General features: G+C 41.8%; 1 protein-coding gene across 3 annotated transcripts; it reads right to left on the bottom strand.

The window, feature by feature from the left end:
• On the bottom strand, positions 1-26,487 carry LOC126987849 (GON-4-like protein). 3 transcript variants are annotated; one of them, XM_050845281.1, is made up of 25 exons: positions 26,331-26,487; positions 23,983-25,064; positions 23,572-23,762; positions 23,152-23,344; positions 20,755-20,893; positions 20,491-20,609; positions 19,615-19,789; positions 17,500-17,615; positions 17,081-17,195; positions 16,663-16,828; positions 16,027-16,307; positions 15,210-15,401; positions 14,375-14,505; positions 13,791-13,955; positions 12,377-12,578; positions 11,067-11,324; positions 9,502-10,944; positions 8,301-8,410; positions 6,822-7,050; positions 6,143-6,332; positions 5,029-5,174; positions 4,580-4,711; positions 4,184-4,362; positions 1,721-1,934; positions 1-1,176 (listed from the first exon to the last, which is right to left on the bottom strand). In XM_050845281.1, the coding sequence occupies exons 2-25, from the start codon at positions 25,008-25,010 to the stop codon at positions 1,021-1,023; spliced, it is 6,270 nt and encodes a 2,089-aa protein (XP_050701238.1). In that variant the 5' UTR covers positions 25,011-25,064; positions 26,331-26,487; the 3' UTR covers positions 1-1,020. The 3 variants fall into 3 exon arrangements, with proteins under 3 accessions (XP_050701238.1, XP_050701239.1, XP_050701240.1); XM_050845282.1 differs by lacking the exon at positions 1,721-1,934 and having other exon boundaries at positions 26,331-26,486; XM_050845283.1 differs by lacking the exon at positions 1-1,176 and having other exon boundaries at positions 1,733-1,906; positions 26,331-26,486.

Here is a 26,487-nt window from a genome sequence, read left to right as displayed (position 1 = left end):
TAATGTATTAAAAATATATAATTTGGTTTAAATTCACCTCTACAATAATAAAAACATCATCATCTTTGCCAATATGTCTTGTAAATGGTTTAAATTTGCCATGGGTGAGTGTGGTGAGGCCCACTTCATGGGGTCATCTTTACTCCTTTGCCTACAATGCAGTCAGTGCTATCTTGTTTATTTAGTTGATGCAAGAAATTGGGTGCTCCTGCTGCTGCTGCTGATGATGATGATACTCATGATGATGTTAGCATCATTTAGCTAATCATTCATCTACATATACAGCCTATCTATTTTGAATACACTTAAAAATCAAAGAAAATTAAGAATTGAATAAACTTCTTTGTAGGAGCAGCACCCGAGGCCAAGAGCCATCATTTTAAGTTCAAGAGAAAAACAACCTTTGATTTATCAAATGTAATACTGGAATATTTTGTATTACCTCTTTATATGTATGGACTTCCAATCAAAGATTTAAGGTGCAAGCTTTGTAACCCTCTTAAATTATCTAGCATTGACCATAATTATAATATCTAACTTCTTATCACAATTTTTATCTCTAACCATAGTATTTGGGAGATAGTTTGGAAGCACAGCTGAATTTTTCCTTTGTATAGTATCTTAGTCCACTACTAAGGTGGTGTGAGCAGATGCAATCTTATCTGAAGCTTCCATGCTTGTCTCTGACCTAGAGAAAAAGTTTGCTCAGTAATGTAATAAAAAATCACCTTTACAGAGTAGCTGAACCCATGTTAGATGAATGTCATCTTCAAATATAGTCAGGGAATTTATGGAATGGCAGTCCAAGGAGAGGCCATGTAGAAGACCAAGAAAGAGATGATGTAATTGTGAAGAAAGTGTCTTACAGATGGAATGAAGCACAACAATGCCAATGTGAGATGATGATTTGTTCATGTGTTCTCACTTGACAGATCTACGACAATCTATCAGGCGAGAGGATGGGAAAGTCCATTACTGAGATGCTAATGAGCAGATGTATGAATTTTACTGTTTGGAGGGTCAAGTAGTGGCAGACTCCTTGATGGCATCAGTATGCACCTCGCTGCTGGACTCCCCGAAGGGTGTCACCTTGACTCCCCTCCGGCTATCTGTGTAGGTGACTCTTGCCGGCCGCAATGTTTTGCCACACTGGAGGTACACTCGCCCTTCTGAGAACTGTAAAGAATTACTGATCAATAAGATTGTAAATTCTAATTCTGGACTTACAGTAATCTACCAATTGAGTTGGACTGTTGGGGATTTAAATAATCACATACAGTCTGCTGAACTTAATCTTTGTCTTAATTAATAACTGAGATGTCAGAGTGTTAACTCGGATCAAACACTCATGAATATGCTGAACCAGAGAGATGACTGAAAATAAATAAAGTTCTTCTCTAGAAAGAGGGAAAAAGAATGTCAAAATTAATATTTTCAGTATGAATACAAGTAAATCAAGCAGTTAAGTCAAAATGGTGAGTGTTTACTTTCACAGTCATCATAAAATCTTCTTTCTTGGGCTTAGACTCAAATAACAAGAGGAGCATTTAAAGTTAAATAAAAGACCATCCAGTAAAAGGGACCATGCAATGCATTCACTCAGGCAGTTGCAAGCTAGTTTAGTAACTTCAATGAAGCAGTTCATTATAGTTGGCTTCAAGAATAAGCTTTGATACAACTGCAATGACACATATTTAGGATGAGACAAGTGATGACCTACTCTGAGAGCACAGGAGTGGCAGTGGTCAATTCGCATCTGTTGTGAATGGGCAGCTGGCTGGGTGGGGGGCTGGATGGAGGGGGCAGTGGAGTGACAGGGACATGCACACTGGTTGGGGGAGGAGTTGGCATCATCATCAGGAAGCACCAAGTCTTCCATGCTGTCTACCGAGCCAGACCGGTCCAGCTGCAAGTCCTCAAAGTCATTCTGCAAACTACTGGCAGAGAATGAGCCCTATGATAAGGGTTTACAGTCTTTTTTCTCAGTAATTACACATGGAAATATAACAAGGCTGAGTATATGCACTACTATTGGGGAAGTGGTGGCTGATTGGTCAACATATGGGCACAATGTTCCAGAGACCTAGATCCCACAACTGGAGTGACTGATATATAGCTGCTTGCTGGAGATAATGGAGTTTCCTCCCTCAGATAGCAGTGATGAAGATTATAACTGTGAGACAGATAGTGAAGTAATAAGAACACACCCCTGATGAATATGACTCAGATTATGACCCTAAAACAGAGGTAGGGAACAGTGAAAGTAGCAGACACCGTTTCCAGTGCAGACACAGTCAGCAAATGAGGAAGAGCAGTCTTGTAAGATAATTTCATGTGAGGTGCAGGGGAACAAGTTACTGCAAGGGAACACTTTGTTTACATCATTGGGGAGCCATGGTAAAAAGGGGTTAAAAGTATTTTCTGTAATGAGAATATGGATTACAGGAAATCCCAGACAGTAAACAGCCACTTCAGAGAGTAGCTGGAGAGGAGCAGAATGACTACTACCCAGCCTCAACAATGATAAGAGATCCCCCAGTGAGACCAGAGCTGTGTGGCTTATTGGATGCTTTTGGGGATTCATTTCCTCAATGAGATGATAATTATTGCATGCTTATTTACTCTATATCCAGTGCTTGGTCTGCCTCCATTACCAGAGAAAACTAGAAAACCCACTAGCCACAACCCCCACTGAGGGCAAATGTTTTACTGAGGATACCACTACCCAAAACTGACCTCAGGGGTGCCCAGACACTAAGTAAAGAGGGGAATATCATGGTGATACATAGTCTCTAGATGCCCTATCCATGATGACCAGTGTTACTGGATGGAAATGAAAGGATGCTGCAGAGGATTGTGGATGAAATTTGACGGTGTTCAAAAATTTTGGTATGGGTCTAACATTAAAGGGAATGTGGAGCGGTTCTTTGGAGCCAACATGTGGAAGCCAATTAGCTCTGTGCAGTCTCGTTGTATCTGTGTGTGCCCGTGTAGATCTGTTAACCCACTGAACCCCAGGCTATAAGTGCACATTGCTACACTCCAATCTTGGGGATTTTCACCAATTTTTTTCTTCTAAAATGGTCAGAAATGCCCTAAAAACATGAAAAACGGTATAAAATTCTTACTGGCAATGTAAAATTTGCCAGAAAATACCCCAACAGCATTTGAGGGTCCCCTGCCAGGTCTGGTGTTTCAAACTTGGTGTGCCAGGGCCCGGGCCGCCAGTCGTTGCCACTGTTGTGGCACATCTGGAGCAGCGTTGTAGAAGCTCTGCTAGTGTCGTATCTACTACTTAGATCACTTTGCATTACTTATATAAAGGCCTGATATTGTTTGTGAGTGTTAGAATAATTGTGGGAGTGATGCAAGCACAATGTTTACATGTAGATGTGGCAAGTGTCTATATGAATGGGCCGGTGTTCTTGAGTCAGGGGCCCTTGATGTGGAGCAACACTGCCATACATTGACCGGAGCTGCATATACCACCCTATGTTATTTACACTACTTAATGTTCATAAGGACATATCATTATGCAATAAGATGTTTTATTATCACATATAGTGTTTGTGAACATTGGTAAGTTTATCTGAGCAATGCAATAGGTTCATTCACATTTATATGTGGCAATGTTTATGTGCTCAGCTGATGAGGGAGGAGTGGGGCTGAGAGCGATGGAAGGAGTTGAAACACGTACATCCCGACGTGTTGAAGATGTGACGAGGTGATGAATGACGGCCAGACGTGTTTATGGGTTCACAGAAACACGATAACTGAGGACAATGACCTGCAAGGTGTGAGGTGCGTGCCCGCAGGTGCGCTGTGGGTCTAGTGAGTTGCCCGCTTGGGATATTGTTCCTACATACCACCTACATGTCCACTTCAAAAATCAGCCTCCTAGGTTGCTCCATTTGGGTGCCACAACACTCAATTATAGGTGACGCATCATGTGCGTCGCCGATCCCTCCATTACTTTTTTTTTATCAATGCATCATGTGCGTCACTGGGGTCCAGCGAGTTTAAAAAGCACTACCAAACAGAAACAAAAATGAGCATTAAAATGGATATTTTTTATTGAAGAATTAAAGAAAGCATAGGACAAAGAACCCTAAGAAAGCCATGCACATCAAAACTTTGGGAGACACAAGTGGATCCTTTGGTGGGTGAAGGTGTGGGAACAGACCTGGGTGGTGGTGGCTGAGAGGGGAAGCATTGGGTGAAGGACTCCACTAGGTGAGGGTACCGCAGCAATGGGGTGATGGCAGCCTTCACCTCGGCCAAGTCCAGGTCAGGCCGCCCCTGGAAGCTCTGCAGCAGCCGGACAATCTTCTGAATGTACTGCGGCTGCTTGCCAAACTGAAGCTGAAAATCCAAGGCAAGGTTTGGTTGTTTACTGAGTCAAGGCAGCAGGGTATGTCTGACAGTTTGTGCATCCTTCCATTTAGTACTCACTAGAAAAAAAATAAAAAATGAAAAACTTCGCTGAGGTATGAAGAAAATGGGCTATCACAGATATTTTTGTCACCACAAGAGAAAAGGCAAAGGGGTTGGAAAGGGACAGATACAGAGTTAAACTTGCCTCCAGTTTCTCCAGAAAGTCTCTCATTCGGTGGATGGTGCAGTACTGGGCATACTTTCCCAATGCGATGGCTTGCTGGGGTAACAAAAAGGCCACAAACTCTTCCAATAGTTGTGGGAAATCTGATAAAACCTAAAAAGAGTACAAGATGGTTACCTTTAACATTCCATTTATAAGTAAAAATAAAGCAAGTCAAAAAATTACCAAGTACCATGCCTTCCTAGCATCTATCAATAATTAGTTTAGTTAACTTTGCCTTGCATCTGTCAGTTACATGCACCATGAGTTGGAGGAGTCATGGACTGCTTGTGGCTTGATTGATAACAGATACTCACTGGGGAAGAGGGAGGGGCTTATATCCACTGAAAGGATACATGTAAACTGGCAAGCACACCATAATCCTTAAGTATCAGTGAGATGGTGTCCCATGACAACACTCAGGCATTTACCTCACACAGTTGATTGTACAGCTGGATTGGGCTCTTCTCAGGACTCTCGGTGAAGTCATTAAGGATGAAAAGGAACTTCTTGAATGTAGCAGGATCCTGGGCCACTAATGCCTCCCTCACTCTCATCAGGTAACTCTGGGCCATGACTGTTGTAAAGGACGGAGATCATGCTAGTAGTGCTCCTCTGAGTACCCCTTATAATTATGTACAGGTAAATATCTAAAAACAAGTTTAGAGGGTCAGCAGAACTATGAATTTGCACATACAAACTATATAATTATGAAGAAAACCTAATCCAAAATATCTTTTTGTCATCTCATTTTCTCCAGTTTTTAATGTCACTTAAATCCAGGAGCAAACCAAATAGTGCTGCTTATGGCCAAGAAGTTGCTTGAAGCCAAACAGAGTTGCTTATAGCCATGGCTAAAAGCAGTCAAACAGACACAAATGGGCACTCAGTACAGGAGTTGAGATAGTGTTTTCTTCATCTACGCACGACCAGACCATTGCATCTACAAATGGCAGTAACATTATCACAAAGTAAACAGAATGGCACTTCATGTGGTACCATGTTTTTTCCATAACTTAGCTAAACTGCATGAGAGAAAGATTCTCTCCAACGTGTCCATAGGTTAGGGGTCAAGGTACCGTATTTCCCGCTATATAAGACCCACCTATAATTTGGCAAGATATATATATATATATATATATATATATATATATATATATATATATATATATATATATATATATATATATATATATATATATATATATATTTAATATATATATGCAATATTTATATTAATCAAAATTAGTACCTTCGGCATATACCGCACAGGGGTAACTTTTTGGCATTTTCTGAGTGAAAAAAGTGAGCGTTATATGCCTCAAAATATGGTATTCTTCATTCTGGAGATATCTGGGAAATATTGTGTCAAATGGAGGTATTTTGGGTATTGGTTTGGTACCAGTAACAATAACTCCTAGGTCTACCAAAACCTAACCATCGGAGTATAAGACGCAGGGTGATTTTTCGAATCTTCATTTTTGAAAAAAAGTTTGTCTTATATAGCGGGAAATACAGTATATGAGCAAAGATGGTGTCACTCACGCTTGTCCTGAGCGGCTGGGTCAGGGATGGAGGCCAGGGCTGAGATGCGTGCCTGAAGCCTCCGTTGTTGCTTTGTGAGTCTTCGCTCCCCATGTTCACCACCCATCCCATCACCCCCTCCTCCACCTCCCCGCCTCAGAGTGATGGTCGAGGAGGCCTTCAGGAGGGCTGCCAAGTGCTCCTCTCGTTGCTGTAAAATAATGTTTGTGATCATCATTATCAACATTATTTATTTTAGGGGAAAGGAGACACACTGGAAAAAAAGAAAAAAAAGTTTGTAACACACCACTACCTCATCAAAATATTACAAATGCCAAAAAACAGAATATCATAACAAGAACTCATATAGCATTTATCCATGGCTGATTGCAGTATACCAAAATAACATGGTGATAACACAGGAATCTCAACAGGATACTCTATCGGTGTTAACTTTGAATATAAGCTCTGTGCATGGCATTCTACCACCCACATGTATGATGTAATTTTACCAGCATCCACCAGCCACATGCTGCAAGAGTTGGAGAGAGTACATGGCTTGCTTGTGGCTTAACCAAAGATATGTGCTCACTGGGGAAGGGGGAGGGACAGAGGGAGAGGGAGGGGGTTGATTTTAAAGTTAATGTGTATAGAGCAACAGCAACACAAAAACAGTAACAACACAACAGAAGTGTCTTACTTGTTCTGCTGCCAAATCCTCCTCCTCTTCATCTTCCTCCTCCTCATCTTCTTCCTCCTCCTCTTCCTCCTCTAGAGTGTCCTCTTCAAAGTCATCCTCTATGCGGTGCTGCCTTGTGGGGGGTCGAGGGGACGTGTTTGCCCCATCTCCTCCCAGCTGGTCCTCAAGGGGAAGAAGGTCGCTGTTCTCTCCTTGGTTTTGCTCAGGTCTGTGCAGCACACTCTCGCATCTACCAGGAAACACAACTTTTCTGTAACATCTTCCTCTGATTCCTTTTATACTTAGATGTGTTGTGGTATTTTTTTCTCTTAGCATGTCTCACACCATAAAAAGAACAAAGGAAAGAAAAAAGGCTTATGATAAAGCAGTGCAGAATGACCTACACATTCTGGTGCTGGACAGAGAAGATCGTAAAGATTGGCAGAATGGAGTTACTGTTATAACAGGGCTGACAGATGCATGTACTATGGAGCCTTTCCAAACTATTGTTAATATGCTGTGCCATTTCCCATACATGTAATATTGTAGTAAAGACATATGTTGAAAAAATCACAAAGATTAAAACAGGAATGTATATAAAAAAATAAAAGAAAGACACACACACAAAGGATATGAATAGGATATTGTCAAAATGTGCAAGGAAGGACCTAAACTTTTTTATAGATTCATAAGTGGAAAAATCAAACCAAGGGAAACAATAGAAAGATTGAGTGATGGGAATATGATAATTGAAGATCCTAAAGACATGACTGAGTTACTATAACAATTGGTAGATAGTACCAAAAGAGTGGAGGCTGAAGTGGTCCCTATATACAAGAGTGGAAAAAAGGATGAACCCCTGAACTACAGACCTGTATCATTGACCAGTGTAGTATGTAAAATATGTGAGAAAGTGATAAAGAATCAATGGACAAGATTTCAAGAACAGCATATTATAATCACAAGTAAACAATATGGCTTTAGAAAAGGGTGCTCATGTGTAACAAACTTACTGAGCTTTTACTCGAGGGTGACAGACATAATACAGGAGAGGGACGTTTACTTGGACCTGAAGAAGGCGTTCGACAAAGTTCCACATAAAAGACTACTATGGAAGCTGGAGAGTAAAGGAGGACTGAAAGGGAAAATGACGAACTGGATGGGAAGTTACTTAAGGGGAAGAGAGATGAGAACAGTGGTAAAGGACATGAAATCGGAATGGAAAATTGTAGAGAGTGGAGTGCCTCAAGGATCAGTATTGGCACCATTACTCTTCCTAATATATGTAAACAATATGTCAGAGGGGGATGTGGGGTGCAAGAGGGTGAAAGTACTAGCAGTGCCCAGATATCAGCTTATGAGCTATGCTCTCACAGGGAAGGAACTTGCTGGTGACAACAAGTCCAGCTTGTGATCAGGCAGTGATGGTGACACACACATGCATGCACGCACACAGCATGTACACACACACAAACACACACACACACACACACAAAATACCGTGAGGGGTGTCGAGGTCCCTTTCCCTGGGCGCCTGCATTCTCCAGCCCCTCAGTGGGCGGTAGCACCTTCTGGGGCTTGGGGGCCAGTCTGCGGTGCACTGATGGCTTCTGTGGAGCATACAAAGATTTTGAGGAACCTATGTCTGAGTCATGTGCATCAGAGACGTGGACATGGAATGCAGCACAGCAATCGAGAATACGTGCAATGGAAATGAGTTATATAAGAGGTGCATGTGGTGTTTTAGGATGGGATGGAGAAAGTACTGAAAGTGTGCATGAGCGGTTTGGTATGGATGTGGCAGCGAAAAGAGTGGGTTGTGGAGTGGTGGAGTGGGTGAAGCGCGGTGCACTGAGATGGTTTGGACATGTGATGAGAATGGGGGAAAATTAATTCGTGAAGAGTGTATGAGGGAAGGACTGAGGGAGGGGGTGTCAGGGGAAGACCGCCTGTGAAGTGGATCAATAGGGTGAGTGAGAGAGTTAGAAGTAGCAGGATTGAGTGTGCTGAGAGGGAGTGCCAGAACAGGGAGAGATGGAGACACTTCTGCCGCGGCCACCCCCTGGAAGGATGTTCCCGTGAGGGAGCAGGGCGTCGGAGATATAGAATAGAATAGAATGTCTGAGTTATTACAATGATTAAATCAAAGTGAAGCTGTAGAGCTGCAAAAGCAGTCTGATTCAATACTCATTTATCACTATAACACTGTGGAAGTCAAATTCAATAATATCAATATCCTTAACTCACGGGTGAAGCAAATGTTGACTTCAGGATCATCTAAAGGGTGTGCTAACTCTCACTGACTTATTTATCCTCATGGACCATGTAGGCAAGTACAATTTCAAGCCTTTACCTATGCCCGTTGGATCTGAGCCAGTACTCTTCTATCAACCATTACGATTGTGGTCACCACCAACCAACTTGCCTCCTAAGCCTTGTCCCCTCCTTCACCCTCTCACCAGAATAGCAGAGGCAGCTACCTACTGTTGCCTTCAACTTACACCTCTTTCCATATGAATTACTCATTCACAGGATCATCAATAAGAGATTACTTCATGGTTTAGGCAAATCTTATATAAAAAAAACAGCAAAAAATAACTTCAGCCCATCAACTACGACTTCAGGAGAGGCATGGGGCTAAAGAGACTAGTTGGGTGGCAGTGACAAATCTACACTTTCTAATACATCAATATTTACTTACGGTTAATTTTGGCAAGATTGGCAGGAGCTTTCCTGATCTGATGTGCCTCTTCTTGGGAGAATATTTGTGGTACTTCCGCAGGATGGGCGAGACTTGTTTCATTGGAGATGTCTTTATTGGCGACCTGAAAGTCTTTGCTGGGGAAATCTTGCGATGGCGAGTCTCAGGTTTGCTAGGAGTGATGTTGATTAAGCGGAGTGACCGTTTCCCTTTCTCCTTCATCAAAACCGGAACTTCATACACTGATGTAACCAAAGCACCACTGCGGTCAATGATGGGGCTCTCCGTCACTCTTCGTAGGGGTGTTGTGGCCTTTCCTTTGCCTGTAACTGCATCAACATTCTGCCCCTGACTGTATGGCATGTTCTTGACTAGACTGCTTGATGCTCTGTGTGGTTCTTCAGATGTCTCTAACTCAGCTGTTAAGTTTCTTTGTCTGAGTCCCTGAAGTGCTTCATCTGCAGAGCCAGCTGGGGAAGGTGCTGTGAGGATGGGTGTGCAGAGGGGGGATGTGGAGTGGCTTGTGGGGCTACTGGTCTGGTCCCCAAGCTTCTGTGGGGTGGTGAAGGGTGTGCACAGATACAGGTGCTGGCTTGGGAAAGGTGGGGCTGCTGGGGAAAGCTTCTCTGGGGTGCAAGGAGGGCTGCTCTCACAAAGGGAAACTGGACTTGCCTGTGAGGTTTGTGGCAGCGAGATATTTTCAGTACCAGCACCTTCATTTTTCTCCTTTTCCGGGATGCTTTGAGATTCACTGGCAGATTCACTATTCACAGTATTTGCTTTAGATGTGGCATCTGACTGAGTATTTATCACAGACTTAGTGTCATTTATTTGTTTATCACTTTCTTGGAGTTGTCTTTCATCATCCACTACAGTATTTCCTTCCATGTGGGTAACTGCTTCTCCTCCTACCTCTACCCTGTCGCTTCCTGGCCCTTCTGCCTCACCATCATCATTGCTGTCCCAATCACTGTCATGTGCTGGGATCTCTGTGTCTTTGTTTGCTGAGATCAAAGACTCACACTGGGCTATGGAATTTTCCTCCAAGATCTTTTCCTCGTTTTGTGCTTGACTCACAGACAGGTCCCTTGAGGGTTTGTCCTTTTCTGTGTGAGATGCCGCTGTTTCATCACAGGTTGGAGTATTCTCGACCCTCACATTCTCTGCTAAGTTGGCAGGGTTGCTTTTCCCTTTGTCTTCACTGGTATTCTTCATGGCTTGTTTGTCTGATGTTACAGTTCGAGCAAAGTGCCCATTCTCTGACATTACAGTCTGAGAACTTGATACATCCTTTTTAGGCTGACTATTTTCTTTAAGAGGCAATGTTGGTGTCTCTGGCAGCTTAACAATGGCTTGTAATGGTAGTGTAGGGGTGGTGTAAAAGGGGGATGCAGGCATCACCAGGTTTCCTGGTGTAGGCTGGATGATCACAATATTGTGGATCTGAAAGATTTGAAATAAAGTGAATAAAGTTCCAAGTACAAACACAAGCTCTTTGGTCAAAAGTGCAAAGTCAGGTTGAAGATCATAAATGGCAGATGAAGTAATAGTTGTCCCCTATTTACCTGGTTCTGTATTCCTCCTATGCCTTTGAATTTAGACTCCAAGGTCCTGCGTTCAAGAGCCTTGGCAGCCTGGTAGGCTACTTCACGTGCTGTCTTCTGTAGTGCTGCCCTCATCTTAGCCTGCTCCTTCTTCACCACAGCCTTAAAGGGATTCTTCAATGTATCTTCTGGGAAGGCACTGACAGGACATGGGACACTGGAGAGAAGTGGCTCAACTTTGGAAGGAGGAAGGTCCAGAGTTCCAGTTTCAAGGTATTTCTGAAAGTGAGGGTGAAGAGTTCACAGTTTGCTCAGGCTTGTGTTGCGCAGTCACCTGAGCTCACTCCTTGATGATGAAGAACCTTGACTATTTATAGCAAAATCTGCTTTCATATCAAGGTCATGATGGTAATGATCATCAGTGACCTTCTTTACTGAAGAGGTGTGGTAATAAAAATAAAATAAAAATAATAAAAAAGCTGTGATCATTTGGACAAGAGCTTTGGGCAAATAGTTGATAGGGCCTTGTCCTCAGACTCAGCCTTCTGTATCAAAGGTTCTACATTTCTTACAGTCACCTCTCATGTCATATACAGGAACACAGAGACATGCATTCATAAAATTCATGTCTCTGGGATAATTCACTTAATGATGAGTTGACAGTCACATTTCAGAAAACAACTCCTTCAATGCTTAACCCAGTAGCTGCAGGGATCATGTTTCTTAAAGGCCCCTCTAAGCAAGAAAAATGAGAAAAAATCATCACTCATGCAAACCATTTCATAATATATATCAATGCATTTGTGATCACTGATCAGTTTATGCATCATCTATTTTTAGGGGTTTATATCATGGGAAAAATTTGGCCCGTCGCTGGTACACAGTAAAGCCACAAATTTGGCCCGTCACTGCATGATAGAAAAATAAGAAAACATGGTACAATGGTTACTGAGAACACTTGGAATTACACTCCTGAACAAAGTTAACAAGAGTCACTTGACTGAGAGGCATGATGCAGATGGTGAAATGGATGGAATTCGATGAAAGAAACTGGAGGGTGATATTATTGAAAAAGTGGACTTAAGTACGTCATATCATGCATAAAACTGTTCACAGATAGACACCCCCAGTAAGAGAGTAGTAACTCTGGAACTGTATAATATGGGCAGACAGAAAAGATGAAGAGAAAAATAAGCTTTGCTGAAGCAAGTTGGAGTTCACCGACGAGAGATACGGGTGAAATTGGGAAAGGCCTTTGTCCTGTGGTGGGTCAATAATGGTAAATGATGACGATGATGATGGTGGCAATTAAGAGTGACTTGTCAGCTTACCAGCACTGGATTATTGGGAGTGATCCGTAAACGGCTCTTTATGTTCCTGACTCTGTTCACGGCCTGACGAAGAGTCTTGGCCACCAGGGTGCTCTTGGTGGTCTCATTGAGTGCCTCCATCAGCATCTGGTGCTGAGTCCTTTTGTACTTATCATCAAAGTACTTTGGGCTCAGGTGATACTTCAGGCCCAGAGCCAGCAGCCTGTGACAACACAAACATACACCATTATCTCAAATTTCCTAATTAAATGTAACTAAAACTGAAGCATAATGCCAAAAGGATTGCCTCTTTGGTGGATCCAGAGTTTGTACAGAAGCAATAGGAAAGAATGCAGAAGTAAGACTGTGATTGGGAGAAGTCCAACTTAGAGAACAGTTTAACAGAATAAGTTAAAAGATTAGAGGTAAGGAAGAGGTCTAGAATGTTGGCCGTGTCTCCAAAGAGCTCAGGGAAATGCGTAGGGTGCTAAACTAGTAGCTCTAAATCATTAAGGAATGCAGAGTTGTAGCCTTGTTCATCAGGCTGGTCAGTAAACAAAGATGAAAGCCAAACTGGTGGTGAACATTTAAATCTCTGAAGATGGAGATTTCTAGGAAGGGAAGGGAAGGGAATTCACTTTGTAAAAAAAAATTACATAAGTGGAGTTTGGTGTGAGATAAACATCACAGATGCATTTAGTAATGGAGTGACAATTAAGTGTTAGCCAGATGGTGGAGAATTCTGAAGAATCAAGGTTATGGGCACAAGCATGTGATATCATTGCATACATAAATGCAGCATCCAGCTTTGGATTGAAATTTAAAAGAGATTGTAGGAGGGAACAGAATAGAGATCACTGTCAGTAGCCCCAGAAACCAGTGTGTCCGCTAGGAAGAGAAGAGGTTTAGAGGAGGAGAGATAGTGTTCAACAGAATGGAAATTAGACCAAAGGCCACTGGCAGCTGGCAGGGCTAACGCAGTGCTAATTCCCGGAGGGACACAGGGCACCAGGTTGTCCACAACTAATATCACTAAACGATAAAACAGCAAAAAGATAAAAAGATGAAAATGGATAAAAAAATAAAAAAATAAAAATAAATAAATAAATAAAAAAATAAAAATTACTTCCCATAAAAACAAAGTACCAAAGGTACCTGCCCTCCCCATCAGTTCCACCAAAATCAAAATAAAATTACGCCATAAAACACAAGTAAAAGGAAAAAAAGGTGGTGTTCTAATGAGGTCACCTCATCCTTGGCTTGGTTACCACAGATGCGTCTGTGGTAGTCCAGCGAGGTGCTGCCAGTTCCCAACAATCCACAGACTGAGCTTTGCTCAGTGGCACCTCCAACCTCATTGGTTACGATACTGCCACTGTGCAAAACTTTCTTAAATCTTTCTATCTACTCCCAAAAAATTAAAGTTTTGTCTTACATGTCTTCTGAAGGGACAAATATGACTTTGTTGAAGCCACGCATGATGGGCACTTGGAACATGCGTGTCGGTAGCAGTTCGGGGTAAGGGAAAGCTGTAGAGTTCATCACCAACTCCACAAGCTCATTAGGGATATCAGTGGAGCTGCTACTGCTGCTGTTGCCCCTGCAATGAAAGTTCCTGATTACTTTGTGGTAGTAGTAAAAGTAAAGATGATAGAGAAATGAAAATTTAGAAGCATGGAAAGAAGGAAAATGAGAGAAAAACCATGGCAAGTGAGAGACTGTAAGGTGATTACAAACAGGCCTTTAAAAGGAAGGTGAAGGAATTACAGAAAAAAGCAAGGGTATAGATAGAACACAGTATTGGAATGAGTGAGGTATTCAAGACTTTTAAGAGGTCAGTCATTAAGCCAAATGAAGTAGTTGGAAATAAGGTGTGTGGAAGAGCTGCCATGGCCACCCTTTTGGGGAAAGTTTCCATGAGGGGACAGGGCGTCGAAAATATAGAGAGCTAACATCAAAATTAATAATTCACATTTTTTTCAGAAAACACTAAAAAGTTTCTCATCTCCAAAAACTCACGGCTCTTGTTTCTTGGTGTCTGAGTCTCTACTTTTAAGACTGTTGATCATGTCAAGGGATGACTGGAGGTTGAAGGAGCAGAAGTAAGAATTTGTGTAATGGCTGGCTTCTGAATTCTTCTTCATTTCTTCCTGTGAATAAAAGAAGGAAGCAAAATTCAATGCACAATGCAGTTCTATGGCGAGGGTGTCTGTTTACTACCGCTACTACTAGTAATCTACGTATGGTAGGACAGGACAGAATAGATGAAGGCTCCTCCTATTACTGTGCAATATAATCTTAGCCATGAGCCAATTATGTTTATTCTAGCATACCCTCTGGCATAAGATGTATTTCCCGGTTTGTAGGTACCATTTCTATTAGAATTCACATCAGGAAAAAAATACCCCAGATAATAGAGCTGATATATATATATATATATATATATATATATATATATATATATATATATATATATATATATATATATATATATATATATATATATATATATATATATATATATATATATATATATATATATATATATATATATATATATATATATATATATATATATATATATATATATATATATATATATATATATATATATATATATATATATATATATATATATATATATATATATATATATATATATATATATATATATATATATATATTGTAAAAAAGTAACTTTATATCGAACTTTATTTTGACATTATTTTTAACCTCTGCTCAGTTTCCTCGACTTTCAAGAAGTTTTTTTTACCTGATGAGAAAAGAGTTGGACTGGTGAACACAGTCAACACCAAAACAATGAGAAAAATATCAAGAAATAATAACAGCATACCAAATTTTCAACACAGGCATCTGCCACACTCTTAAGCTCCGGATATTGGTGGCTGCGATGGGCCATGAGCACCGAGGTGGTCAACAGCTGCGTATGCTGTGCCATCTGGCACTGTAACACCTCCAGTTGTGTTGAGGAGAATTTAGCTGTCAGCACCTCCACCCAGATGGCTGCAGGCGGTGGCCCATCTTCCTGTAAGAACACAGGGTTTGTTAATGACTCTGGTACGAGGGTGAGGGAGGGGGTAGGGCATGGGAGACTAGTTGGGTGGTGTTGACGAGAACACCACCAGGGGATCCTCTCAGGTAACACAAAATGGAATGGGTGCTGTGCCAGGAGGAAGGTGTACAATAAGTAAGTGAAAAATTAAAAGGAGTTTCACAGAACGAATTATGAACTGGCTGGATACGTAATGACGACATGCTTCAAGTTAGATAAACACTCCCTAACTCCAACTACCACTCAATAATTGTACTAACGTGGTCTAGATGTGATGGACCGACGTAGAGCCGTACTTCAATTAATTTCCAATACCACGGATCCGTAATACTTACAGGGAATTTGGAGATGCTTTAATTGCCCCAAAACCACACGGGAAATCAATTTAAATGTACTTAGTTCGGGGTAGGTGAGTTGGGTGAAGAATCAAGGAGATGGTTGAGTTGGTTGGCTGAGTTCCCTGCCTCTTGTAGGCCATGGACAATGTATATTTATGCTACATTGAGCATTGTACTTATTTACACTTTTTTTCACGATAAAGAAGCTGGACAAGCCCCCCCCATGACAATGGCTGCAGTAATGTCAACAATCCACTCACCTGGTTTTCATCTGGCTGGCATATGTGAGGACTCTTAAAGGGTGACTTTTTTGCCTCTTTAGAAACAAAGTGTTGGGAGAGGTGAGCCCTGATAGGCTCAGTTCTCTCGTCCCCATCAAGGGTGTCCAGCAACTCGGTCATCAGCTGGTGGATTTCCTTTTTGGATATCTGGACAGCTCGGTCTCCTCGCATCTCCTCTCTCAGGTCCAGAGCATCCTCCTTATCCTCCAGAATGTTGTACTCGGGGTCAGCCTCCTCATCCTCTCCAATCTCAGTGCTCTCTGTTAAACAAAGTCACAAGTAAAGATAGTAACCTCCTGAATTGGCATTGTAGATTGGAAACTGTCACTGGGGCATGCTCACCAATCTGTACAGACCATTTCAATTTAGTGCTCATATCAGAAAAAAGAGATACTGCAGAAAATTGTGCTTGAGTATAAAAATGAAATAGTCCAAATAAAAATTGATCAACATTCTCTATTTTGACACTTCATTTTTTCACCTCAGATAAATTTTCATGAGTAATTCTTTTCCTGATATGTGCTGATTGGAATGCTGTGTATCCTATCAATTAGCAAACACATCCTAAAAATACACAAGGAGGGACAAAAGCTTCATTAAAGAAACCAAACATACTCAGTGGGTGGATAAAGTCGATGAGGAACTCCTTCCACTCTTCATTGTCCACCTCCGTCTCGTACATGTCCGTAGTCACGTCTGGGGGCTGAAAGGCCATCTCCAGGCACTCCAGCGGTGTCTCTGTCAGCGGCAGTTTTGACCGCGTTCGCTGACTGACCACCTCCTTTGACGAAAAATTCTTATTAGTATACACCATTCCAATAATAGTCCATTGCAGCAAATGTCAAAAATAAGGCTCACCCAATAGCAAGTTTCATTCCTTTATTTTCAACTTCTTTATCATACTATATCATACTTTATCTTTATCAACTCTAATTTTTTACCATAACAAGTATCCATATAAAAAATGAGAAAAATCGAACTCTTGGGCGACTACCTACAGTAATTTAAAAAGGAATGAAAGCAAGGTAGGAACCTCTTGTTTTGATGTCTTGTCGAAGGAGAGAACACGCTGAACACTTTTCTTATGTGAATTGCTAGGGGTCTTGAACATCATCGGCTGCTGGCTGGAGGGCGTCCCAACACCACTTCTGCAAGGACATTGTGTATATCGCTAAAATCCGTTTGTCATCACACACATTGTATCTCACCAGTCCAACTTCCCAAAGCAAGATTTCACCAGTATTCAGTATTCTTATTCTTTCATCCATCTCCATGGTAAACTCTGAAACCACTTCCTTTCTTTCCATTCCCTCTGTATTTTCTACTTCCTATGACTTCAGCTCTTTCAGGAAAGGAGCATCCAGACCATATGCATAATTAAACACATACAACTTCCCTAGTCACCTCATCCCTCACTGCACTTCTTTCACAACTAGCAGGAGCCCCACACACCTGCTTGAGGACGGGGTGTTGATGCTACGGTGGGAGCCGGGTGTGGAGGCAGACTGGACACTGGATGGGGTGCAGGGGGAGGCAGCCGACACTAAACTCTCCTCATCACTGTGGAGCTGTGGGCAGAGCAGTGTGGATTAGTAGCAGCCTAAGAAGGGATAGTGGAGGCAGGCAATATGAGAGTAACGGTCAGTTCTCAAAGAGGGGGAAAGAGTGGTGTAGATAAGTATTAGGCAAGGAAGGGATGGGGAGAGGAGGTGATACAGTTGGAAAGGTCAGTCCTCAAAGATATAGAAAGGGTGGTGTGGACCAATAGTAATAGCCAAGGAAAAGATAAGGGAGCATAGGAAATATAGATGGGAGGGTCAGCTGTCTAAGGGAAAGCAAGGGTGCTGTATGTAGATTACTACTATGAAGAACAGGTAGGGGAGAGGATGTAATATACTACAGTAGGGTCCAAACAGTCAGAAAATTAGGAGAACAAGTGAGCACATGCTATATTTGTGTTACCAGAGGTGATATACCTTGGGAAAATCTTTAGTCCCAAAGGGGCAGATGACTGTGGACAGTGTCTAGGTGGCCTGAAATGGTGGGTGACCATAATTATGATCTGGTGGCTGTGCCCCTTTATATTTTAAATCCATAAAGGTTCCTTTCCTAGTATTATGGCTTCATGCAATAAATACATGACACCCTGTGTCCTCTACCACCCATGCTGTGATCTTCCTTCAGTGGTAACACAGCTTTTAGGTGAGATGTAGTCACATATTGAGACTGCCATTTAGCCGCACTGGCCTCCTGGCCTAGGGGAGATGAGAGGGGATGGGAGGGGAGATACAGGGTGAGGAGGTGTGTGTGTGTGTGTGTGTGTGGGGGGGGAACAGTCACCTATATAATGGCGTGGGATAGCAGGAGTTGACAGATAGCTGTGGGGAGGGGGTAAGGAACTCTCATGCAATGGGCAATAGCACAAAAGAGAAATTATAAGGCACTACAAAAATTACTTACTTGCAACAAATAAGTATGTTCTAACAGAAAATATTTGTAAACAGTAGAAAAGAGAATCAACCTTGTACATATACATTATACTCTTGATGAAATGTGTTACGAAATTTCATTCTATTTGTACATGATATCCGAAGAGAAAGTAAGTTATGCTGAAACACATATTTCATATCCCTTTAACCCCCTCACTATGGCTGGGCCAAAACAGCGTCCCACGCCGTATCCAAGATCGCAGCGCGCGCCAAATTTCAAATGTCGCTATTGAATATAACAAGCTTTCAGCCATAAACTCAACACAATCATCATGTATTATATATGAAAACATGCAGAATTAAATGGTGCACATAAAGAAACTCACTATGGCCGGGCCAAAACAGTACCCTGTGCGCCAAATTTAAAATGCTGCTATTGAATATATCAGGTTTTCAGCCATAAACTCAACATAATCATCATGTATTATATATGAAAACATGCAGAATTAAATGGTGCACATAAAGAAGCATAAATTAATTGATAATTCTGAAATGTAAGCATAAATATAATGATAAAATAACTCGTATATTGGCTAAAGTGAGCCAGGACGCAGTATGTATGTGCGTCCTCGGATATGGTACGGGGCACGCAAGGACGCAGTATACGCGTCCTCGTGTTGAAGGGGTTAAGTAGGTTATGCTGAAACACGTATTTCCTATCTGATATACCTAAAAAGTAAGCTTTCATATGGTTTATAATAAAGCTTTTCCAAGTCCACATCCACTTCACGACCTTGAGAGGTTTGGACTTGGTTCACTCCAGTAATGCAGCGCAGAGGATGAAACATCTTCACTTCCCACTCTGATTATACTGCTTCACATCACACAGAAACCAGGTTGCATTCTTCATGAGATGAATGTATGCTACATGCATGTAATGGTGTCACATTTATGTCATTCATGTCTACTTTATGGGTTATGACAGCTTGAAAAACAGCTATTTGTGGGTCAAGACACCCACCCTGAGCATGCATCTGTGATCATAACTGCCCGCCCTTTAGGAGTTAATCATTCAGTTTACTAATAATGGCTGCTGCTATTACTGTTCTAAAGGAGAGGGCTGGTGAAAAATACTCACTTGGTCATCAGCCTCTGGTTTGTACTCTTCATCCTCATCCTCCTCGGGGAAGTCCACCGAGACAAGGGCCTGAGTTTCTGGGGTGAAGGTGTTGGTGACTGTGGCTGTGTGATTGGACAGTCCAGCCCAGATGTTGCCCTGGATGCCGCCTGCTGCCTGCTGCTCCATCAGCTCCCTGTTCATGACAGGAGCAGGTTATTTGTTACCTAGAATAGCTAAGAGAGGGAGAGATAGCTGGGGGATAAAAAAAAGAGAGAGAGAGAGAGAGAGAGAGAGAGAGAGAGAGAGAGAGAGAGAGAGAGAATATGAATGTAGCTAGCCAGACCAAAAAATAAATAAATAAATAAATAAATAAATAAATAAATAAATAAATAAATAAAACAGAAGCAAAGTAAAACTCACAGAAAAGAATAAAAAGCAGACACAAGGGGAGAAAGATTAAGAACATAAGGAGTCTGCAAGATCCCAGTAGGCCTATGAAAGCCAGCTCCTGAGAACCTAACCCCATCTAATGTCACTATCCATGAATTTAAATTCTTTTTTTTTTTTTAAAGTTTCTATCATATTGGCACTCATCACATGGCTGCCAAGCCAGTTCCACTCATCCACCACTCTGTTGGTGAGCCAATTCTTGACACTGTCTTTGTTAAGTCTGAATTTATCCAACTTAAACTCATTACTACATGTCCTACCCAGCTCTCTTACCATCTGGACCTTATTAATATCTCCCTTATTCAGGCCCTTCATCCATTTATAAACCCCAATCAAGTCTCCTCGCACTCTTCGTCATGGGACACAAGGGAGAAATGTTTAAAAAAATGATTTTTTTTTCTTTTTCCTTTTTTTTCTGTATGTGTGGGGGAAGGGGTGACTCACTTGGTCTTGGCACGGGTGAGGGTTGGCTCGTACACCGCTGACTCCGCTGAGCCACCCACAGGGATGCCCAGGACTGTGTTCCTCACCATCGTCAAGACATTCTCGTCTGTCATCACATTCTGTGGGGAAATGAGGCATGTCAATCTGAAGGGAAATGTCAAGTCAGTAGTAATGTATTTTTGATACTTTTCTATACCTTAGTTTTGCCACTGACCTGGACTGTTTCACAAAAAACAAACCAAGAGGTAATCAGTGTGTGCCCACCTTGATGATGTTCTTGACATGGATGGCAGTGAGGTGTGTGCGCTCGGCCTTCTCCTCAAGCACTTCATCTATGCCTGACTGGATCAGCTCAATCACCTCCTGCGGCACCTCCCCCGGCTCTGTGCCTCCCTCTCCACGCCTGCCATGAGAATTGAAAAAACATACATTAACGAGCAAAATAATTAAGGCTCCATTTCCCTTTGATTATTATTATTAACCCGTGTGTGTCGGGTGACGGGAATTCCCGCTCGGGCGGAAAGGGTCGGGTGGCGGGAGTTCCCGCCATCCGGCGTGCTCGGCTTGGCCAAAAATAGCACCCCTTCTCAACATCATATCTCTGCCGTGCTGCAACTTAGACACTTCAAATTTATTTCATTGTGGAGAGGAAGGATTGGCCATGAAAAAACAGTATAAATTATTATGTTTTCTTTTGAAATTGCCACACGGGGCATTGATGAAAGACACCTATTTTTCAAAATCTATCAACACCGCCCGCGCGCTGCGAGGACGACAATAGTCCTCTAGCCCGACGCTTATGGGTTAATATTACTGTTATTATTATTATTATTACAATTATAAGATGAAGAAGGTAGAAAGGGATGGGTGTGGACACTATAATTTGTTCAGTAACCCCCAAAACACCTGAGATGCCACGAAAGAGAAAATGAAAGTGAAAGCAATGAAAGTAGGAGAAAGAGGATTAGAGACAAACGTGGAAGATTTCAGAAATGGAGAGACAAATGGGTTGGGTAATAAATGTCTAAAAATACACAACAAACAAACAAATATTAAAAAATCAAGAAGTAAAAACAACAAATACAATATGGGCATCATACAAGTAAGAAGGGGTGGGGGATGCAACAAAGGGTGGACAAGAACACTTAAGAAAAACTCGTATTTGAATACTCTCTCCCCTTGGGTACGTAAATATCTACCTATGGTAAGACTACCCTTAAAGTGTGGCTGTGGCGGTGTCCTGTAGGGAATAAGCGGGAGTACAGCGTTGCTGTGTTTTTAACCCCACGTCGGTTGCCTCTCTCTCTCTCTCTCTCTCTCTCTCTCTCTCTCTCTCTCTCTCTCTCTCTCTCTCTCTCGTGGCATTACCGCCATGAGGATTTGAATGTTTTTTTTTTTTTGTTTTTTTTACTTATGTCAGCTTATTTTAACGTACATTCCTTTACGATATAATCTAAATATACAGTAAAACCCTTATAACTCGGCACTGTATAACTCGGCAATGCAACGAAATAATTATTAAAAAATAAAATTCGAATTCAAACAAATAACGAAAGGAAAACAGAAAAAAAATCACGCATTTCGGCATTTTGCCGAGTTATAACCACATCCTGTTGTCTGCACTCAGCCTGCCTCAAACACATTTTCTTAGAACGTGTATAAACACTTGGGCCACCTGATCGCACTCACTATCACTCTCTGATTAATCTCGGTATGCTGCTGAGTTATCTCCACATCTTGTGGTTGACACTCGTCAAAGCTTGCCCGCTCTATTCTTGTATTAAAAACATGTATCCTCACTCTCCCTGCTCGCTCCTCAAACACCCACGTGTTGTCTGCTTGGACTACATGACTACAGCGGGCCCTTCATTTGTATGTGTCAATTTAAGCTTTTACTGCTGCTGTGAAGTGAAGTGTTTTTCAACATTTTGTCTAAATATACAAATGGGGGGGAAGGGGAATAAGGGATTTGCATAACTCAAAATATTGAATAACTCGGCAAGGCTTGGAGCCCCTATCATGCCAAGTTATAAAGGTTTTACTGTAATTGTGAAACTCACTCACTCACCCATCCCAAAACAAAAGGGAAATTCAATAATAAGTATAGCATTTTTTAGCACCACTGTAAAATATGTATGCCACGTTTCTTTATATGCTCATAAAATATCTTATCCATAATAAGTTAACTGTTCTTTCATACATTATAATACTAAGATTAAATGTGTATGTATATTTGCTGATCATATTTGCCATGGTTTTACTATGTTAGAACATTTCAACATCGTGGGCTAGGAGACACGCGGCAATGCTGTACAAGGGGATTCCCTACGCTGAACCCCCCCACAACCGCACGTTTAGCCAAGTCAGACTAAAACAACGAGTATAATAAAAATAAACCCATCAGCTCACACCTTTACTCACATTTCTCTGCACACACACACACACACACTCACTCACTTAATAACTCATTCACTCACACACACACTCTCTCTCTCTCTCTCTCTCCCCCATTCGTCTCACCATCATTCCTGTTGACACCACAAGCACCTCTCAAAAAACTTATTTCTACAGCTTGGATTCTAAGCTAGACTAGACTTCAACAACTTTCCTCCATAACTACACTTTATACATTTATCATCAGAACAAAAGCACTTAACGCACATTTTCTTTCGTGACTTGGGAGAGGGCGTTCCTTTCCTCTTTTTAGGTGTCTCTTCATGTGCCACAATGGTCAAGGCACCCTCATCATCATCCTCATCCTCAGAGCTAGAGCTATTCTTGTTGTCCTCCTCCACTGTCTTCATCGCTCTCATTTCAGGGCTCTTCTTGCTGTACTTTGCCTTTGGACTTTGGCCTGAGAAGGAAAGTTTTCATTATCAGTCAGTATTACTCCACTAAAAAACAAAGCCCTTTCCAAATGTTCTCTACTTCTCTCTGCCTGATGTTTGTGTACTCCATCCCACTGCAGCATAAGTTCTAATTTAATCTATCCACCTATTTCTGTGGGCTCTAGTTGGCTGGTGGCAATGTAACTTCACCTCAGCCTTTTTTCTTTTACTAGCACATGACTGATTAGCCCACCTGTGCCTGGCCCATATTTGCGGGGTGACGGGGTGGTGCTCCTGCTGCCCCGCTTCCTCTTAACACTACTCCCTCCTCTTCTCACTCTGCTGGAGTCTTTGGCTGGAGAGGTGAAGTCCAGCTTCCTCTGCTTCTTAGGAGTTTTATGCACCTGGGAAGGGGGACACTTCTGCAGCTGTGGTCTTTCACAGCTGCAATGAAGAAAAAAATCATCTCAGTTAGTGATATAAAATTATTATTTTTTCTTAATTTGTTGTCTTCTCCTTGTTAGAGGAGTTAATTTTTATTCCACCAGCTTTCATACTTTGTTCATTTTGCTTAAAACAATAAGTTTTCTGCATACATCTCTTTACAGTAACACATAGCATGCTTTTCATTCAATTTGCTTTAAAAACAGGAGAGGACGTCCACCTAGCATTGAGAAAGTGGAGCTCCTGCAGCAGTCCCTCTGTTGGAAAATCTTCCACCTCGGAATCCTCTGTCTCTGTCTCTGTCATCTCCTCTCTCCTCCATGCTGGGGTGCAGACATTTGCCTCTTCTTCTTCTTCTTCTTCTTCTTCTTCTTCTTCTTCTTCTTCTTCTTCCTCCTCCTCCTCGTCCTCGTCCTCCTCCTCCTCCTCCTCCTCTTCCTCCACTACATCTTCTTTTTCTTGGTCAACATCTCCTTTCTTCATTTTACCACTGCACTCTTCCTCTTCTTCCCCTACTTCTTCTTCTTCAGCTGTTGTATTTACAGTTTGCTTTATTTTTTTGTCTTCATGGTTATCAACTTTTTTTTCTTGCCTCTCACTAATGTCCTTTTTGTATTCTTCATTTTCATTTATTTTTACATTATTCTCTTTTGCAGTCTCTTCATCAATTCTCTCTTCTTGATCAGAATTCTCTACGTCTATATCCTCGTCCTCAGTTTCATCTTCATCTTCATTTTCCTCCTCTTCCTCTTCCTCCTCCTCCTCCTCCTCCTCTTCTTCTTCTACTTCTTCATAATCCTCATCCTCCTCTTCATGCTCTTCTTCCAAAAGCTCCAGTTCCTTCAATTTATTCAGTCTGTTGTTCTTAAGTTCCTCTTCTTCCTCATCTCCTTCATCCTCATTCTCATCTTCAATCTCATCCTCATCCTCCTCTCCATTGTTCTCTCCTTCAACATTTATTTTTTCTGCTGTAGTTTCATTGACAGTACTTGAGTGGCTCCCACTGTGACACTTGTCTGCTTCTGTCTCCTCCTTGTCCGTCTTAGAAGAAGCCTCTCCCTCTTGTACTGCATTTTCCTCTCCTCTAGGAGAGTCCACCATTTCTATGAATGGTTGTTGTTGCTGCCATTCTTGCAATGTGACAGTTGGTGTTTTAATTTTTCCTACACATGCATTTTGTTTTCCAAGTTCTTCGCCTTCTTCAGTTTCCACACCGCAACTCTTTGTAGATGCTGTAGCCTTCGACATGTCTCTGTATTTATTGGGTCATTCATTATGTAGTATTAGAAGATTGTTCTCACCCTGCAAACAAACATATTTAATTTAGCTACAAGTTGTCATATTATCAGTAGTATATCAAAACTAGTAATGTTGGTATTACCTCTTGGCCATTATGCTATAGATGACTGAAAAACCTATTATTTTACATTACCTGATCAATTCAGGTAAAAATATTGCTGAATGATTTTTGCCACAAATTATAGTTTTTGAGGTATGATAGGATTGTATTGATTCTAGATAAGATAGTATTGAGAATTAGCCAGCAGGATAAAACACGCAGTAATGGATTTAAATTAGAAAAGTAAAGATTTAAGAGAGATATAGGCAAGCATTGGTTTAGTAATAGGGTGGTGGGGGAATGGAATAGACTCAGCAATCACATAGTTAGTGCAGGGACGATAGCTTGTTTTAAGAGTAGACTGGATAACTACATAAATGAGGATGACAGGTGGCAGTGAGGTGCGGGTGCAGTAAGGTGACAGGGTACTGGAGCGTACGCCCATACCGAAGGTAATTGAGGATCAAGCCTCTACCTGTAATCCCTGAAACTACACCTCACCCACCGTGAGTAGTTTGGGGGATTCTGGAGCTGCCCTGTGTAGGCCACCTGGCCTCTTGCAGTTTCCCTGTTCTTATGTTCCTATGTACCCTCCCCAAATAGGGCCATCATGACCAGAAGCAGCGGTAAATCACCATGACTGAAGCATAGACCTCTGAACCTAACCTGACCTGGCTACAGGGGTCCCAAAGACATTACTATGCCTTTAGTCACCAAAAAAGACAGAAGAGAGGAACTACCAGACTGAGCGGAGGCCCCTCTCAGATCTGCCTTTAAGAGGGCGAATTCTTCAAAGGTATTAAAGGTAAGGCGACAAGGGAAATTAATGTCAGTATTCTCAGACGCTTCCACACCTCACATCAACAGTTATCAAAGGCCAAATAGAAGATCAATCAAGTTCTCACGAGTGTTCTTTTAGGTTCTTGGTACAGAAGGGTCAAACTAGCACCAGGGTAATGAAACCTTGTCAAATGTGTTTATTACGGTTCAAGGTACAGCAGAAGGGACAAACTACCACCAGGGTCGTTAAACCACCCCTGAAAATGCACAAAACCCCTGGGAAAGCCTTGTCAAATGTTCTTTTTTTGGGGGGTTGGAGGGTTCATGGTACAGAAGGGTCAAACTGCCACCAGGGTCATAAACTACACCTGGAAATGCCCAAAACCCCTGCAAAAGCCTTGTCAAATGTGTGCTTGGGCGCCGTAATGTTCAGAAGTAAGGAGGCTTACCTGCTCCATGGCTCGCTGTGTTGTTGTCGCCGCCGCGGCGCCGCCCCGTGTCTTCTTTTTTTTACCGCTTTGTATCGCTTCCTCCTCCTCCTCCTGTTTCTCTCTGCTGCTTATTTACACACTTTGCTTTTCGATTGCATTAGTCTGTTTATCTAAT

This window comes from Eriocheir sinensis, chromosome 66 (genome assembly GCF_024679095.1).
Source record: "Eriocheir sinensis breed Jianghai 21 chromosome 66, ASM2467909v1, whole genome shotgun sequence".
Taxonomy (NCBI): Eukaryota; Metazoa; Arthropoda; class Malacostraca; order Decapoda; family Varunidae; genus Eriocheir; species Eriocheir sinensis.
Note: the sequence above shows the minus strand (reverse complement) of the source record. Positions and strands in the feature narration are given on the sequence as shown.

Bases quoted from the DNA above. Each gene is read 5' to 3' on its own strand.
- LOC126987849 (XM_050845281.1), bottom strand. From the start codon at position 25,010: ATGTCGAAGGCTACAGCATCTACAAAGAGTTGCGGTGTGGAAACTGAA. The intron at 15,402-16,026 runs GTGAGTGGATTG...GTGTTCTTACAG, and splicing joins GCCAGCCAGATGAAAACCAG to GAAGATGGGCCACCGCCTGC. The intron at 12,579-13,790 runs GTAAGACAAAAC...GTGTTGTCACAG, and splicing joins TTTGTCCCTTCAGAAGACAT to GCTGCTGGCTCTGGGCCTGA.